At 42.1% G+C, this 17,383-nt stretch overlaps 1 protein-coding gene across 4 annotated transcripts in view; it reads left to right on the top strand.

The window, feature by feature from the left end:
• Positions 1–17,383, top strand: part of ncor2 (nuclear receptor corepressor 2) — a 110,794-nt gene that overhangs the window by 63,139 nt on the left and 30,272 nt on the right. For all 4 annotated transcript variants that reach the window (XM_015972096.3, XM_015972093.3, XM_015972095.3 and 1 more), the window contains exons 6-14: positions 136–249; positions 3,037–3,093; positions 3,322–3,374; positions 11,805–11,871; positions 12,694–12,866; positions 13,020–13,116; positions 15,260–15,438; positions 15,916–15,970; positions 16,050–16,148. In XM_015972096.3, coding sequence (XP_015827582.3) covers positions 136–249; positions 3,037–3,093; positions 3,322–3,374; positions 11,805–11,871; positions 12,694–12,866; positions 13,020–13,116; positions 15,260–15,438; positions 15,916–15,970; positions 16,050–16,148 — 894 coding nt within the window. The remainder of the gene's footprint in view (positions 1–135; positions 250–3,036; positions 3,094–3,321; positions 3,375–11,804; positions 11,872–12,693; positions 12,867–13,019; positions 13,117–15,259; positions 15,439–15,915; positions 15,971–16,049; positions 16,149–17,383) is intronic.

The raw sequence follows: 17,383 nt of genomic DNA, 5'->3' as shown, positions 1-17,383 counted from the left end.
GTTTAGGGGTTATCATGTAAAGATTATCATCTCACCATTTATAATAAAAATATCAACGTGGATCTTCAAAATAGCTTAGATAAATTGAAGTAATTACCTTCTAACAGAGTTTTAAATTCCTTGTGTTTATCACAGCAACAGCTGGAGGAGGAAGCCGCAAAGCCCCACGAGCCTGAACGGCCCATTTCTCCTCCCCCCAGTGAGGCCAAACATCGCAGCCTGGTGCAGATCATCTACGATGAGAACCGGGTCAGTGGAAGACTCACGTTCAAACCTTTTATCCAAATACTGCCACCTTTCAGTTTGGTTTCTCCAGCACAGTTTTACTTTTTATGCAGCGAGTAGAGCCAAATAGTGTTCTTTCCATTTATTGGAGGCAGCAGGACCAAATGTCAACATTTAGCGTAGTTTGTTTAGTAGAACTACAGACTTCAACTCCAAGATCTTGGATCTATTTTTACTCGGTTTATTAAATTCACAACAACAAAATCAACCAAAGCGTGTCAAAAGGGATTCCTGTCATACCAGATCCTTCTACACTCTACAGTCAGGCAATGCAGAAATCTTGCCTGGAAGAATATGCTACCAAAGGTCATCAAAACAGGCACGATGAATCACACGTAGACTCAGAAAAACATGCACACAGAAGAAGGTGACTCACTTTTACACCGACACAAACCCTAACCTGTTTTTTCAACTGTTGCATTGATCATCCTCTCATAAAGAGATAAACAGCCCCTCTGAGGTCAGTGGAAAGTGTTAGTCCTTAATGCTGTAGTGACTTTATGCTGTTAAGGTGTTAGAAATAAAACTGTAATGGATGATGGGAGTGATAGTTCTCTAAGTCCCCCCTAGTGGTTAGACGTGCAACAGGAAGCCCTTTTACTGTTCCACTTCTCATATCAATCATAAAACTCAGCTGGGAGCCTTTCATGTAAAACTTTAAACCTTCTCATTACACACACAAGGACAGCCTCAGAATGAAGTAAACAAAACACGTTGGACTTTGCTGAAGGTAGAGAACCTAGAGAACACTGTGATTGAGTTTCATTCAGCAGGATACCATGTCTCATGTACCATGTATCTAACTAGCACAGAAACAGCTGCAGATCCACTGACGTGAATCAAAAACCTCTTTAAGATGAGCAGGACGTGACTTCCACTGGCATCCTGCTGCATAGATCAGGCTTCCTGTGGAACAACCCAGATGGAATGGGTTGAAGAGTGACTCGACTCGGTGGTCTGACCTCTCGAACACTTTTCTCAGACTTACATGAGGATGCCCTCTGGCCTCCAAGCCATCCAGACTCACAATCAAAACTTCTTTTTTTCTGGTCAAGCTTTTGTTTAACTCAATTCTTACACCGTTTAACCTATATATCGTGACCTTTATGGATTTTTACTGTTGACATTTGTGATTATCCAGTTCATTCACATGTATGTCTAGATGTGTGGCTATAATCAGCCTCTACGCTGCCATCTGTCCCCTGCAGGCTCACAGTCACCAGCTCTTACAAGCAGGGCTGCAGCCACATTTACACTGACAGCCTGTCGTCTAGCCCAGAGACAGCTCAACTCGCCCGACTCGTGTTCGCTCTGTTCAGAGTTAGTCGTAACAGACATGAACACATGAGGAGACAAACTTCTTGAGATCACAGTGTGATCATTTTGGGTTAGAGTGGCTTTTCCTTGATTTGGTTTTCTTCCCACAATCCCTGTGGTTGGTGTTTTAGTGTGTTGTCACACAAACAGTCGTGGTGCCCCGCCACAGTAGCAGCTCTGTGTGCTACCACAGGGGGGGCATGATTGAAATATCACAGCCAGCCTCTCCCCATGACTTTTTAAAGATGTGTGTGTGTGTGTGTGTGTGGGAGGGTGGTTTAAACCACCGATCCCTGTACTCTGTAACACCTCTTTATTTCTAAGCGTGTAATTTAACGTATTTCCTGTCGAGTCATACTGGCTGAGTTTTGAGGTCAGCATCATGCAGTTTTGTTTTCAAATCAGCCATCAAAGTATCACAGCTAGGAAATGATATGAACTCCCTGAGGCTCCCCGCTCTCAGAGGATGAAAGTCTGCTTTTAATAATTGCTGCTCATTAAGTGCTGCTGTTATGAGCGAGCTCTCTGAGGCAATCCTCCTCATCCTGTTACACCTCCTCACTGATGAGGAGCTGTGTTTGCATTTGAAGGATATGTACGGCATGAGCACACCTGAAGCTCAGATCTTCCTTTTGTCTTCAGCTGGAGTTAAAAAGTTTTCACCTGGAGGATCAAGTTGTGGAAATGTGTTTAATCCTAAAGCTCTTGGTAGTTTATTCCGTTTGCAGGAGTTGTGTATAAACCAGTTCCTGTTTGTTCTTTATCAGGAAGAGAAAACAAACACATCAGCGTTAAAGTAAGACTACATAAGCAGAGTGCATCAGCCCGGGTCACTTTACAGTGTCTACTGAGAAAAATGAACTAAAATGGAAAGGAACAGAGTGTGTGGCGTATCGGCGAGCAGGCGTTGTTTGACAGATGAAGCTGAGCGTGTACACAGTGGATTGAATAAGGGAACATTTAGAGGGATGTGTTGTGTGTGGGAGCTAAATATTAGTGTTTTAAGGAGCAAATGAACAGAAGTGTCCTCTGAAGACACAGACAGGACTTGTTGCTGCCCAGCGTAACGCCCCATCTACACAGCAACCATTCTGTTGTTGCTGTGTAGACCCACCACCACTCCAGCAGCCACTTGCTTTCCTGCCTGCCTGTTCTCTCCCTCTCTCTCTGTCCCTCTCTAACCTCTCTCTGCCTTAGGGAGGTGAGTAATCGTTCTTTCATTTTTTTCTGGGGAGAGACGAGAGGCAGCTGAGGCAAGGAGCTGGGGCCCAGCTTGAGTTAAAAGCTCTAATAATAGTCAGTACATCCATCTCTTCATCCAGCCCTCCACCTATGCAGCAGGCTGTGGTGTAGCCCTAGTGATCGGCGTTGCCGTGGTGATGGCACAGGTTCTTGCAGCCCAGTGTACTACTTCTGTTTTTCTTCTCTCTCTAGAAAAAGGCAGAAGAGGCTCACAGGATACTGGAGGGACTGGGACCCAGGGTGGAACTGGTGAGTGAACACTTTAATCTGTGATTTTATTACTGTCTCTTTATTTAAACGAGCTGATTTTACTGGTGCAGTGGATATGTTCTCCTCGGATAGATTTAGACCCTAATAACTGATTCTTATTAGTTATTTTGGTCTGAGTTAGAGCGAGTCTTTGTCTGTCATCTCATTGTTTGTTGTAGTAAAAAATATGGCTGATTTTTAATCTTTTGATTTCTTCTGTGTCTCCAGCCTCTGTACAATCAGCCTTCTGACACCAAACAGTACCATGACAACATCAAAATGTGAGTTCAACACTCTAGGCCCTGATCTGTTTACATTTACTAGCATATATCCACTAGTATAACTTAGAAACTGCTGAAATAATTAAGTCTCTATAGGAATTCATGTGTGACTGTTCAGTTAGAATTTTGCTGAATCTTTAGGAGTAAAAGACTCATTTAAAGCAGCCATCATGCTAGAGGGATAACTATTTCAGACTGTGCACCAGGTAAACTGAATTTGTTGCTGATTGTCAGATGATATAAATGGTGATTTAAATCTTTTTAAAGCATGGTTTAGGGTTCTTGTTGGTTATAGCAGCTCTTTGCTCTGTAGTTGCTGCACATTCCCTCTGCCACAAACTTTATATTCCAGCTGTTCTGCTCATCATTGCAAGGAGCAGCGACTGGCATTCATTTGTAATATTGAATGTGAAATCATCCTTTAGTATGACATTGGCCAAACCTCAGCAATTACTCCTGACACCTCAAGTTCCCACAAAACCTCTGTCTCATATTAATCAAGCCCATTTTTCAGAGTTGTCCTGCTTCTGTGAGTGACTTTCCTCTGCGACTCAACCGTAGTTCATTGAGAAATTGGTGAAACACAAAAATGTGCAAAAGCTGCATACAACTGCTGGAATGTGTAAACATGTTAGTTTGAAATGCTGTACATGGTTTTCTCTTTTGTTTTATTGGGTCCTTCACAACGCCTGCTCAGGTGTACTAAATGTGATGATAGATCAGTCTGATTGTTTAGTGAAAAGGCCTCGACATGGTCTGCATTCAGAGTGTCTGGTGTTAGCTCGGTATCCTCATAGTTGTTACAGCCATTTCTGTGTTGGCTAAGGTTAATTAGCTGTGGCGGCCATCTTGGATTGGTTTATCCCTAATGGTTAAATCAGTTTTAAATCTAACGATTATTTTCAGAGACTGTATAAAAGGGCATTTTGTTAGACTGACATCCTGTGGTCACATGTAGCTTCTACGGTCCATTTGTTAAGCAAAAATATCACTTTCTCACTCCTGTTTCATGAGTTTCATGGCTGTTACCAGTTATGTATCAGCACCAGAAGAATTTGGATGATAAGCTGAGTCAAACATGATGTTGATAAGTAGATAAATACATTGTCATAGCTGGTGTTAGCGCGCTTGAGTTTGTTACGGCAGGGAGCACTTTCTTCACTTGTTACAGTAGTTTGTCTTTGGTTTTACTGGAATTGCTTATGTTTGCCGTCTTGTTAGCTTGCTCTTATAGCTCCTTGCTCTTATAGCTCTGAATGACTCATTAAAGGAAGTAAAATGCCACAATTGACTCACTATTCACTTCACAAATACATTTCACAGTAATATCTAGTTGTTGGTAATAGAAAAAGTAGCTTCAGCTATTTTTACTTTACTTTTTTACTTTTAATTCACCGTTAGCATTGTTAACCCCCAACCCCACCCCGAGAATGAAATCTGTTTCAGTATAACGCCGGGGACACACTGGCCGCGGAAGCACCGCGAAAATGGGACCGCCTTCATTCGGCGCCCTTGTAAAGCTATTCTATAGACCACATGGGCCGCTGAAGCGCCGCGAAGCACCTCGTGCCGGCGCTCCAGCCCGCGCCGTGCAGCGATCATTTCGGCGTCGGCTCTATTTTTTTCGCGAGCCGCGGGTGAATCGCGTCAATTCTGGCAGGAAGTCAAACCTAGACATAAGAGGCAGGCCGGTAAAGTTAACAAAATAAAGCATTTCAAAATAAAATTCTGCAATAGTCAAATGTGTTCGTAATCAGACACCGCAGAAAAACCACACTCACACACACATCGAACTTGTGTGCGTGTGTGACCACGTGAAGGGGTGTGTGGTTTGGGGTGTCTTTTCACCGGAGCAAACAGGACAGAGAGGCAGAAAGTCTGAGGCAAGCAGTTAAGATGGATGACTTTAAATTAATTATGGAAGTTGAGAAACACAAGGAGATGTACGACCCCCGAAAAACATGATTATTTACGTACCCATTTCAGAAGAAACTGCTAGGATACAGCTGCAGAATTGGAGCGGGTTCCAAGAGATTCAACTGACACACACACACACACACACACACACACACACACACACACACACACACACACACACACACACACACACACACACACACACACACACACACACACACACACACACACACACACACACACACACACACACACACACACACACACACACACACACACACACACACACACACACACACACACACACACACACACACACACACACACACACACACACACACACACACACACACACACACACACACACACACACACACACACACACACACACACACACACACACACACACACACACACACACACACACACACACACACACACACACACACACACACACACACACACACACACACACACACACACACACACACACACACACACACACACACACACACACACACACACACACACACACACACACACACACACACACACACACACACACACACACACACACACACACACACACACACACACACACACACACACACACACACACACACACACACACACACACACACACACACACACACACACACACACACACACACACACACACACACACACACACACAGACAGAGGCAGAGAGGAAATGGAGGACACCAAGTGTTTAAAAGATAAACTACAGCTGAGCCGAGGCGCGCCTCGACTGGGGCGCATCTGATCTGAACTGAGGAGCGGCGAGCAGCAGCCGAATTTCGTGAGCGATTCGCTTCGCGGCGCTTCCGCGGCCGGTGTGTCCCCGGCGTAACCCTACCTCCAACACGATTAGGCTGTTTTGTGGTTATTTCACTGTGTAGTTTCTACCAATTGCACCTTTAAAGATCCATTTAGGGTTTCATTAGATATCAGACAGATGGGATGACTCACTGTTAGCAGTGTTGTGAATGACTCGGCAACAGTGACACCTGATTTATAGACATTTTTGTGTTTGCTAATTCTGATTAACTTTGGTAGCCATTTTCAATCGGATTGTCTAACAAAGACGGAAATCTGTCCTGTGATGAAAAACCTTTAAAACCACAGAGTTGATTTCATAGGCTTTATGACATGATATCCACCTACCGCTGCATACCTGTTAGTAGAGGACATGTTGATCTGTAACATACCGGCTACAATAGTAATTAATTAATGTAAATTTGTATCAAGCATAAATATCATGACATCTCTTAACAGCTGCATTGTAATAATGATCATAACACATGGCAGTCATCTGCAAATGTCCATGTTTACAACCAACGGTCTAACTTTGTTTCAAGAGTCTCGCATCGTCATGGAAACAATCTCTTAAAAAAAGGGGTACTGTAAAATCTCAAGTAGACTTCAGACAGCAGTCACATGTGATTGCACGTGTTGACAGCAGACACAACTGCTTTGGGAAGGCCAACCATTTCAGGTGTCCTAGAATCTAAAACTACATGAACATTGTTGTTGTTGAATAATGGCGGCTTGAGTCATCTGGTGTAGCATACCAAAGAGACTGTGCCATGTCTGACCTGCTTTCTAATCTAAATTAGTAATGTTGTAATGGCCACAAAAAAAGTTTCATTCAAATTTTGAATGAAGGCCAGATAGATCCATAGGTTTCATATCTGGATACTGTACGATAAAAAAATTATTTTGTCGCTGCCTCTTTAACTCATAACAAAATTGAGACGTTGACAAGCACAAATTATCCCTTTGGTGACTAAAACTTGATGGGACATGGAGTGATCTTTCATTCACAAAACTGGATGAAATTTATGCTCAAAATGCAAATTTCTGCCCGTCTCACAGAAGCTAAAAAGTAATGACGCTGCTGCTTCTTGGATTTACTGGCATGCAGCTGCAGCGTGCATTGTCTGTGTGCTGACAAGAGCGCTTCCCTGTCGCTAGAGCGCATTTTATCAGTTTAAGACAAATGTTTTAAATTCAGTGTGTCAATTTCTTTCTGCTCCCTGGCTTCCAATAACTGGTCACATTCCTGCTTTTTTAAACCAACAGCATAATAGTTTGAGCTCTGTGTCGCATCTAAATGTTTGTGAGCATTTAGACACTGCTTTGAGAGCCGATAGTCTTAAGTGAGAATGCATTTACATCCATTGTTGATGGTCAAGTGTAAAACTTGGTTATTGAAATAAGATCTGTGGGCTCGTGATAACTCACAGCCTGGCAGCTTTGATAACCTTAGCCACATTTACATGGGCACAATTAATCGGATTGAACGCCCAATCAGATCTAAAATTCTGCATGTAAACATGTTAATCGGAATATTCTGATCCAATTCGGCCCGATCAGAGTGAAATTTCAATCCAATTGAGAGAGGTGGTTTTGTTCCATCATCATTTTGATTGACGTGCATTTACACAGCCCTTCAGGTTGTAGGAGTAAAATAATGCCCTCTGTGCATGTGTGCAACAGCTAGCAAGCTTCCCCGCTGTCATCTGGACTACCTGCCTAAAAAAATGACAGCCTAATTAAGTAGCGCCGGCTTTTAAATATGATGACAAGCCGTCCCAGTTTCAGTAATATCCAGAACTTGCATTTTGTGGAAGTAAAATAAAAATCTGATTATTGCACAAATTATTCGACAAACATGTTTAAGTCTGTACTGGAAACACGCAGATTCATTGCAGGGTTTGCAGCAGCTGTTTCTGCAGCAGGTGGATGGAGGCGTGCGCGTAAAGAAGACTGGGTAACATGGGTTAAACAGGCCTGGTTTGAGTTTAAGGAGGCTGATGTTGAGTAGAAAAACGTCCTCAGTTAAATATTCTGGGTGACTATCTAAAAGCACGCTAACACGGTTCGTTTATGAACACATGATGAACACAGGCTTCCAAACTTTCTGAACATCTCCTGCTATTTAGTTAGAACCAAATTTTCTCAACAGTTTCAGCTGATTATCATATTTTATTAAGAATAAACCACAACAGAGCTCGGTATAAAACATCACTCTGAACACCCCCAGACCCGCGGACCAGCTGATCAAGAGGCAGACCCTCCCTTACTTTAATATCGTCAACAATAAAACGCCGCAAAGCATAAATCTGCAGTTATTCACTGAAGAAAATGTAACTTATATGAGCAAAATAAAAACATTCAATTAATTAAATGAATCAGGAAAGCAAGAAGAATTGTAATTTATGTTTTATGTTTTCATTTTCGTTTCATGAAGTTTGTTTACAATGTTTATTTTCTGGGAAAGACAACTCTGCGCTTTCTCAACCTATTTAATCTGATTGAATACTTGGTGCTTATAAACTCACAGCATGATTGGATCATTTCAGTTGGTGTGTATGTAAACAGAGATTCAGGATTTCTGATCAACCCATACCCCCCCCCCCCCCCCCTTCACTATCCTATCGGGTGACCCCTCCAGGAAAGGTTGAGTAGGGTTGATCCCTTAAGGCCCACGTGGCAGTAGGGAGGTGGTGCTCACTCCTCACCCCTGCCACGTGGACAAGCAGGTGGACAATGCCAGAAGAGGGATGTCAGCACCATACATTTAAAGACACCAAGTTGGAGGTCTGATAATTGTATTTAAATGTTATGTGTTATACACTGAATACTCCCCAAGTGTCTATTATAGTAAGGAATGAAATGTATGGTTCATTTGAGAAAATCTACTGAGTGATACAAAGATCTGCATGAAAAAGTCAATAAATCAGTAAAGTAAAAAATTAATGATGCCTCCCTCTGTATTATTTTTAATAGACACAATCTAGCTCTAAAATAAATGATATTGGTGTGAAATTCACTCCAGTAGCTCAGAGTATGTGTGTGACCTATGAATTAATTTGCTAAATCACACCAAAGAGTTTTAACACTTATTCCTATAAAAGTTGGTTTCAGTGATTTTGTAGCTAGAAACATTACCAACTTCACTCTGCTGACCAGAAGCCACACTTAGCAGTTGTGAGACAGGTAGGTTCACTAGGGGGAGCTCTATACCTGCTTTAAGGCTGTTAGCTGTTTATTCAGCTGATAGCTAGGCTAGCATTTTCAGTTTGTTGACCGTCTATAAAAAGCACACAAAGTAGAAAAAGTAGTGATTTGCTTCATTCTGGTTGGCATCGTGGCAGAGCCTGGAATTAATAGTAAGAGAGTAATGTCTTTGCAGGCGAAGGAAAGAGCTAAAACCAGCGTAAACATTGGCATGACCTACACTAGATTGATGGAGCTAAATGAGGCAGCAAAATGTGATGGTGACCTGGCTTTGTTGCTTCTTCTAATTAATACGATTTGGTACAACAGTGTGAATCTATATACTTTGTGGCTTATTTAGCATCTGTTGGCTTGTGTTAGCACTAGCTTGTTGTTAGCGCTTGTTACAGCAGGCTATGGCAGGGTTGTTCACGACACTTAATATTCATTTAATATCCATGTCCTGGCCAATGAGCGAGACAAACCAGTGTTCCCATTATAGGACTTTATTACGGAGATTTATCAGGGTTCCTGGTCTATCTTGAGCCACAAAGTTTCATGTGTTATATAGAGACCCTTTAAATTCAATAACTGAATATCTGTTTCTGGCACATCGAGTTCAGTTATTGCTGGCGTTCTCTTTAAGGTTGTGATTTCTAAAATAAATGTTTATTTCAGATAAAATTAGGTCTAACTTCTGGTTTTGTAAATGTGACAGAATGTGCCCCCCATTGACAAAATATTTTAGTGGCAAATACTTTTATTACCTGCAGGAATCATCTTAGAGCAAGGGTTCAATCAGTACACTGTATTATTTTCTTATGTTAGTGGATATCTGCATCGAGGAAGAGCAGGGAGATGACAGCTAGACAGCAGCGTCTGTCAGTGGGGCTTATGAGATTCATCAAAAGGCAGTAGAAGGTTCTAGTAGCACTGGCACTGTGGTTTAGGCTCAGAGGCATACCACAAGATGTGTCTGACCTATTAGCTGCACTCTGCTGTCCTCACTGTCTTTGATCCCTACGCTGTTTGATCAATATTATTGCCTCAAAGTAATTAACTGAAAAGTTCTCTCACTCCTCCTTTGTGTGTGTGTTATTAAACACCAGTGTGTCAGTTCAACCGAGCACAGTTAACTCCTTTGTGTTGTTAACTGTTTGATAACTTTGGCATTCATCCCTGTCTACACAGATGACTACCTAATATCTCTGTGGATTTCTCAGTGGCCATCCCATTTCATCTCCTGTACACACACACACACACACACACACACACGCACGCACGCGCGCGCGCACACACACACACACACGGTTAAGTAAGCTGATGATAAATGTGCCAAGTTCCCTGGCTCATGCAGATGCTGTGAGGGAAAATTCAGGCTTTGAAGTTGGAGCTTTTGCTCAGAGTGGCCGTACCGCTGGAGAACATCTGTCACAAGTATGCCTATAATGAATCTTAGAGCCATCATGTTTTAGAGGTATTATGTCAAATTACAATGTTCTCCAATATCTCAGAAACGGCCCGGCCTTGGAGCAGGACAAAGGGAAGCTCTTGTTGGGTTACAGGGCTGCTAATCTTGGCTTTTGCCATCTGGTCTGCAGAGGACAATACCATCTCTGTGTTAAAAGAGCTCCACTCTGACAGGCCCGTTTTTGCCTTTCCAAATCAGTTCTCACCCATTATAACTTAATTTATGAACATCCAGTGTGTGCAGATGAATTTCTTACCATTACTTTTCCAGCTCAGCATCGTCTGTATGTGGCTGTTTATGTAGGTCAGAGGCGAGCTTTTTAGATTCAACTTTATCATCTTACAGCTTGTTTTAAAAGCAAAAGGTCACAGCACATGTTTATCTCTCCTAGACCATCACTGTTATCTTGACATCTGCAAATTTTGTTCATACACAAGAAGAAGTCTCCGTCTGTCCTCGCCTGTGTCCGGAGGAAACCTGCAGCTCAGCTGAGGTGTCTAATGTAGAGTAAGATTACATTAATCAGGGGAGAACATGACCTTACAGCTGACAGATTAAGTGTCAGGAATAAAACCCTGTCTTGCAGGAAAGAAAAAGACAAACCGAGTGGCCGCCTTAGGAGATTACTGGCCCTGACCTTTATTTGAAGCTGCGTGTCTGGCTGTTCCCAGCACAGACAAGTTTTATAAGTTTGACTCTCCTTTCCACCCCGAAGAGAGATTGAGTTTATCGAGCGGCTGCAGTCAAGGACCTGCATTGTTTGTGTTTATGTGAGAGTGTAAAGTGAGCTTGTTTGTGTTTTATTCATAAGGCAAAGGAGTGTAGCTTGCATAGTGCTGAGGGTAGAGAGTGTGTGCTTTAAGCTTTTCATCATAGATTTGGATAAAAAATGTAACAAATGCCATAAAGCCTTAAGTGTCGTCTGATGTTTTTTTAGGATGTTCTTGCCTTAAATACATTAGGTTGTTCATCCATCGGTCCCATCTCTTCATCTCTTCACTTTTCTTTTCTTATTGCAGAAACCAGGCCATGAGGAAGAAGCTCATCTTGTATTTCAAAAGAAGGAATCATGCTCGTAAGCAGTGGGTAAGTAGAAAACTCCATTTGTGACTCTCAGCTGGGACTCTGCCCATGACAGATGACTTGTGTGAAATTGGGCCAGCTGCTCCTTGAAGTGAGTGTCCATTTTAGACGTGCCAGAGAGGAGGGAGAAAAGGAAAAAGCTCTGGGCATGATCCGTTGTCAGTACTTGCACGGTGCCTTGGGGAAGCGACAGCTGTAGAAAAACAAATAGAAGAGATTTCTCATGCTGTCATGTGAAAGAATAATGTTATGTCTGTTGTGAGCCAAACGCCACAATGAGACCAGCACAGCATCGGTCTGGTCTTGCCTCGCAGTGACTCAGACGGAGACAAAGAACTCGGCTGCAAACGTCATTGAAAACCATTATTAATCTATTAAACCTAGAAATCCTTAATCAGAAAATACTAAACTTTTATGTGTTATGGGGTTTATGTGGGGAAGAATAGCTCAAACCCAACACCTGTTTTAAAGTCCGTCTGCTGCTCGTTCGTGTTGTGTCTAGGTGGGAGTGGTAGTTCCATGTGGGGAGACATCGCCTCGTGGTTTACGAGCCCACTGAGGGTCGTGTCTCCACCAGGATTAATGGGATGCTTTACAAGCTGCCTGTGAGAAAGATTTAAAAAAATAACATGGACTTTCTGTATGGAAGGTCTTTGGTTCAAGGCTGTCCTTAACGGAGCTTCTGATAAAGCTGCAATCAGTAATTAAGTTACTCATCTGCAGGTTTTCTTCATTACTGATGCTTCTCTAGGTAAAATAAGGGCTGAAACAGATCACGCTGGTCTTTGTTTTGCCATAGACGAGATCTTTTTCTGCTTCTATCAGGAGCAGAAGTTTTGTCAGCGCTATGACCAGCTAATGGAGGCCTGGGAGAAGAAAGTAGAGCGCATTGAAAACAACCCACGGCGCCGAGCCAAGGAGAGCAAGGTGCGGGAGTACTATGAGAAACAGTTCCCTGAAATCCGCAAGCAGAGGGAGATGCAGGAGCGAATGCAGAGGTGGGATAACGTTGTTGGCTCTCAGCTGATTCAATCCTTGTGTTTGTCTTATTACCACTGCTGTTGGAAAGCATCTCTGAACATTTTTCATTAGTAGCTTAGTCACTGTGTGTGTAGTTATCAGTAACGAGTCATCTGTTTTTACTTCTGCAGTCGCGTTGGGCAGCGAGGAGGAGGAGGCCTGACCTCATCTGCTGCCCGCAGCGAACATGAGGTCTCTGAAATCATTGATGGGATATCAGAGCACGAGGTGAGCTCTTCCTGTTAGTTATCACTGACATTACCTTTCTCTGCCAGGGCTGGCACTGAATTCATGTTTATTCAACACTATAGCCTCATGCAGTGGTGAACCGCGGTGCAGTCATTCCCTCAAGATGAAGAACAACAAGCATTGTAGCTGTCATCTGAGCTAATGAGCAGTCTGGCACCACAGCTGTAGAGCTCATGTTTGGTAGAAAGCACAAGTCCTTCTGACCAGTAATCGCAGCACAGCATTCAGACGCTGTCCTAACTCTAATACCATAAACACAGACGGACAGACCAAAGTCCCGACTCATCAGAACCTGTTCAGTGATCTGTTTTCTCAACAACAGCCTTTTAAATGCAGGTTTGGTAGAGAAAACTGGCATTCAGGGCTGCGGGAAATTAAAATGAAGCCCAGGATGGTCAGGAAATTCAGTAAATGAATCAGGATTAAATAGACACGTCCAACGTGTGGCCCGGGGGCCGTTTGTGGCCCTTGGACTGGTTTTGTACACACCCTTATTTCTAGACCATTGAAACAGTCTCTCCAGCAGGTTTTTCATGTAGAGATACCTTTTATTTGATATATATTTTATGCTCAGATTAAAAAAGTAAATCCTATTTTGGACCATTTTGAGGAGTGGGCATGGACAAAAATTACCATCAACGCAAACATATCGGCTCATTTGTTAAAAGGTTTGGACACCCTTGGTTAAACGTAAAAGATGCATCGTTGTTTTTGCTGAACTGGAAATGTTCCAGATCAGAGGCAGAATGAGCCATGATTCATTTAGGGGCAGAAACAAAACCTATAATAAATAGATATTTACAGCTGGAAATGAGCTTCTAAAATGATACGACATGTAGAGGATGTTTGCAGACGCAAACGAAACTGTCAGCAAGGTAAAGAGAAACCTTTCCTGTGTTTTAAAAAAGAACCAAAAATGGAATGTAGAGGAAAGCCCGAGAACAGGCACTGCCACTTGAATAAGTACATTTTAGTTATGTGGCACCTTTCACAGTAAAAATATCACTAAAACATTAGTAAACAATTTAAAAACGTCTAAAGAATAAAGCTCATTCATAAAAGTTTTGTAAGAGTGAGTGTCGTAGCAGATGTTTGGGATCATGAGAGCATGTGTGGAATCATGAGATGCATCATCAGCTTTTGTGTTGCTTTGGACTTCTCACAAATAAAAGTTAAGTAGATAAAAATGACAGCTGGGTCTGGAGAAGGAAGTCGGGTTCAAATAGAAAAAACGGAACCATTTATTTTACCTCTATGTCCAACGTTCATGCTCAATATAAAGATCCATTTAAATGAATTCAGATCACTTTCTCACACTGTGATCATTCAAAAGGCTTTATTTATTCTCCGACTTTAATACAACAGCGTCTTTCATTTATCGCCATCCAATAGAAACCTCTCAATGTTTAAATAGCAAAATCTTTCTTTATTAGATTTAAGCTGCTAAACTGAAGAGGATCTGTGTTTAGATTGAGCCAGGGCAGAGCTGGGCGATGTCGGCTATATTTTAGGGTTTTGCGACCCAATGTCAGCATTTTACACAAATATTACTAAATGTTTCAACGTTTTTTTTATTTTTGACTCACCAAACCACAGCTGTGTAAACAAGGTTATTGGGCCATCTCTGTGTGGTTTGTATTAATGCAAAGGTCAAATGGATATTTTCTTTTTAATCTGCTTGTGTGCAAAAGATTAAACACACACACACGCACACGCACACGCACACACACACACACACACACACACACACACACACACACACACACACATTCCTTTACAGTGAAATGAAAGACATCACATCTCATTGTTGTGTAAACAATTTTATGATTTATTCTCTGTACGTAAAACAAGAAAGAGTTGAGTTTACTATATTTGTCTTATTTAAAGAATTTAAATAACATCCACCTTTTTTAGCTCTGCATACGTGTGTGTGTGTGTGTGCGTGTGTGTGTGCGCGCGCGTGCGTATGTGTGTGTGTGCGCGTGTGTGTATGTGTGTGTGTGCGCGTGTGTGTGTGTGTGTGTGTGTTTATAGACTGATGCAGTTTCTTAGCTGAGACCAGTCCACTTACTCCAGGATTTTGGTTTCTTTTTCTCCTCCATGCGACATGCGTGTCCACTAGAACACAGAGAAGCAGATGCGACAGCTGGCGGTCATCCCTCCGATGCTGTTCGACGCTGAGCAGCAACGCATCAAGTTTATCAACATGAATGGACTCATGGACGACCCCATGAAGGTTTACAAGGATCGGCAGGTTATGAATATGTGGAGCGAGCAGGAGAAGGACACTTTCAGAGAAAAGTAAGCTGAATCCAACCTTTATTATTTATTTAACTTATTTATTAATCTAATTTTATTTATTCCACTAACCTTTGCTGGACTAATAGCTTGACAGCTTCTTCTTAGCCAATCTCTGGCTCACATCCAGTGATGTTTGAGTAATCAGTAAAGGGTCATTGAGTTGTAAATAAGGAAGTGAATCTTACCCTTTCGTGAGAATTGAGAGAGGTCGGGTAGCGCCGCAAAATCAAATCAGGACCTCACTGTAAAACTGATGACTTTCAGGATTCCCACACACAAAGAGCTTCAGTCTCCTCCTCAGATGGAACATCTGCATAAGTGACAGCTGTGGGTTTTCATAGCATATCATACGGCACTTTTAAAAAGTTAACTCTGTGTGGATGTTTATATGATTGTTATTACAGCACCAAAGTCTTTTTCTTCCGTGGAGCGTCCCTGTAAACAAGTCATCAGACCAGCTTTGTTCTTCTCCCACAGGTTCATCCAGCATCCCAAAAACTTTGGCCTGATTGCGTCGTTCCTAGAGAGGAAGGTATGGTGTGATGTTTCTTTGTTCTGAGTCATCCTGCCTTCATAGGAGGTGAAAAGTGACATTTGATTCTATGTTTCAGACGGTGGCAGAGTGTGTCCTCTTTTACTACCTGACCAAAAAGAATGAGAACTACAAGAACATAGTGCGAAGGAACATCAGGCGCCGAGGAAGAAGCCAGGTATGGTTCAGTGTTTCTTCTCCATGTGACTCTGGCTCTCTAATCCAACAGAAGAATGGACTCAGGGAGGAACAGAAAGTGCATCACGTATATCGAGACAGAATCAGATGATTAGACTCAGCTCTGGCAGTTTGTGAGGTATTTTTATTTTTACATGTTAAGACACCCAGCAGATCTTTACTTTGGAGACTGTTCGGCTGATTCTTGGAAAGGTAAATGCGTCTGAATCATGTGAGACAAAAATATCATGTGACTCATTTGTTTTCTTTAAAAAGAGGCGAAGGATGTTAAAGAATTCTAAGAAAAGAAGACGACTTAATTCCCAGTGTCTACGTGTCATTTCTCTCTAGTTTGTTGGCGTATGCTTTTCATTCCCGTGTTTTCTGGAAGTAAGTGCAGGAGTGAATTGATCTTGAGTCCGTATTTAAGGTCTGGTTGTGTTTGCAGTCTTCTGAGCCCTAACCCTAAATGCCCAGACTAGCAGGAAGCTGGTAAGGAAGTGGTTCTGGGTGCTTAAAGAGCTGCAGCTACACAGTAGAAATCTGCTGCTGCATTTTGAACTTTCATATCCTGTTACATTTGACCTCAGCTGATAATCAGTGGGATTTTTTTCCCCTCTTTATATTGAACCATGTTCTGGATTTGAAACAAGTGGAACTCTGATTTTATTTGTGATAACAAACCTTTTTTTTAGCTGCAGCGGGGAAAATCCCAGTCACACAAAAGTTCTGATGTCTGCAGTGACGTCCTAAATGTCCTTTAGAAAGTGTCTGCTCAGTCTGTGTGTCTGGAGAAAACTGTTGCTACTCTGCATCGAACAAACACCAACACCTAGATTTTTATTTAGTAAAAGAAGTCAAAGTTTCTACAGGGATAAAAAAGTCATCAGTGATTGATTTGGTTCAGCAGTGACTCACTGTAAAGCAGTGAACCTGCCAGGGAAAATGTGGTTGGAAAAAGTCTAAAATATTAGCAATCTGAAAAAATATTTGGATAAAGTGTTTGAAATATTCAACTGTTGAAATTCTGAAGACTTTCAATCAGCAAAGAAAACTCAGACCTACATTATTCCAGAGAGATGAGTACATCAGGGTAGGAAGAGAGGCTCATTAGGGGATTTTCCCACCATGCATTGGTTCTAATATACAAACCCGACGGAGCGTTGGGATTGCTTCAGGGTTTAAATCTGTTAAAAATCTTTCTTCCTCCCTGATTGCTTGAGCATTGTCCAAGAT

This window comes from Nothobranchius furzeri, chromosome 17 (assembly GCF_043380555.1).
Source record: "Nothobranchius furzeri strain GRZ-AD chromosome 17, NfurGRZ-RIMD1, whole genome shotgun sequence".
Taxonomy (NCBI): domain Eukaryota; kingdom Metazoa; phylum Chordata; class Actinopteri; order Cyprinodontiformes; family Nothobranchiidae; genus Nothobranchius; species Nothobranchius furzeri.
Note: the sequence above shows the minus strand (reverse complement) of the source record. Positions and strands in the feature narration are given on the sequence as shown.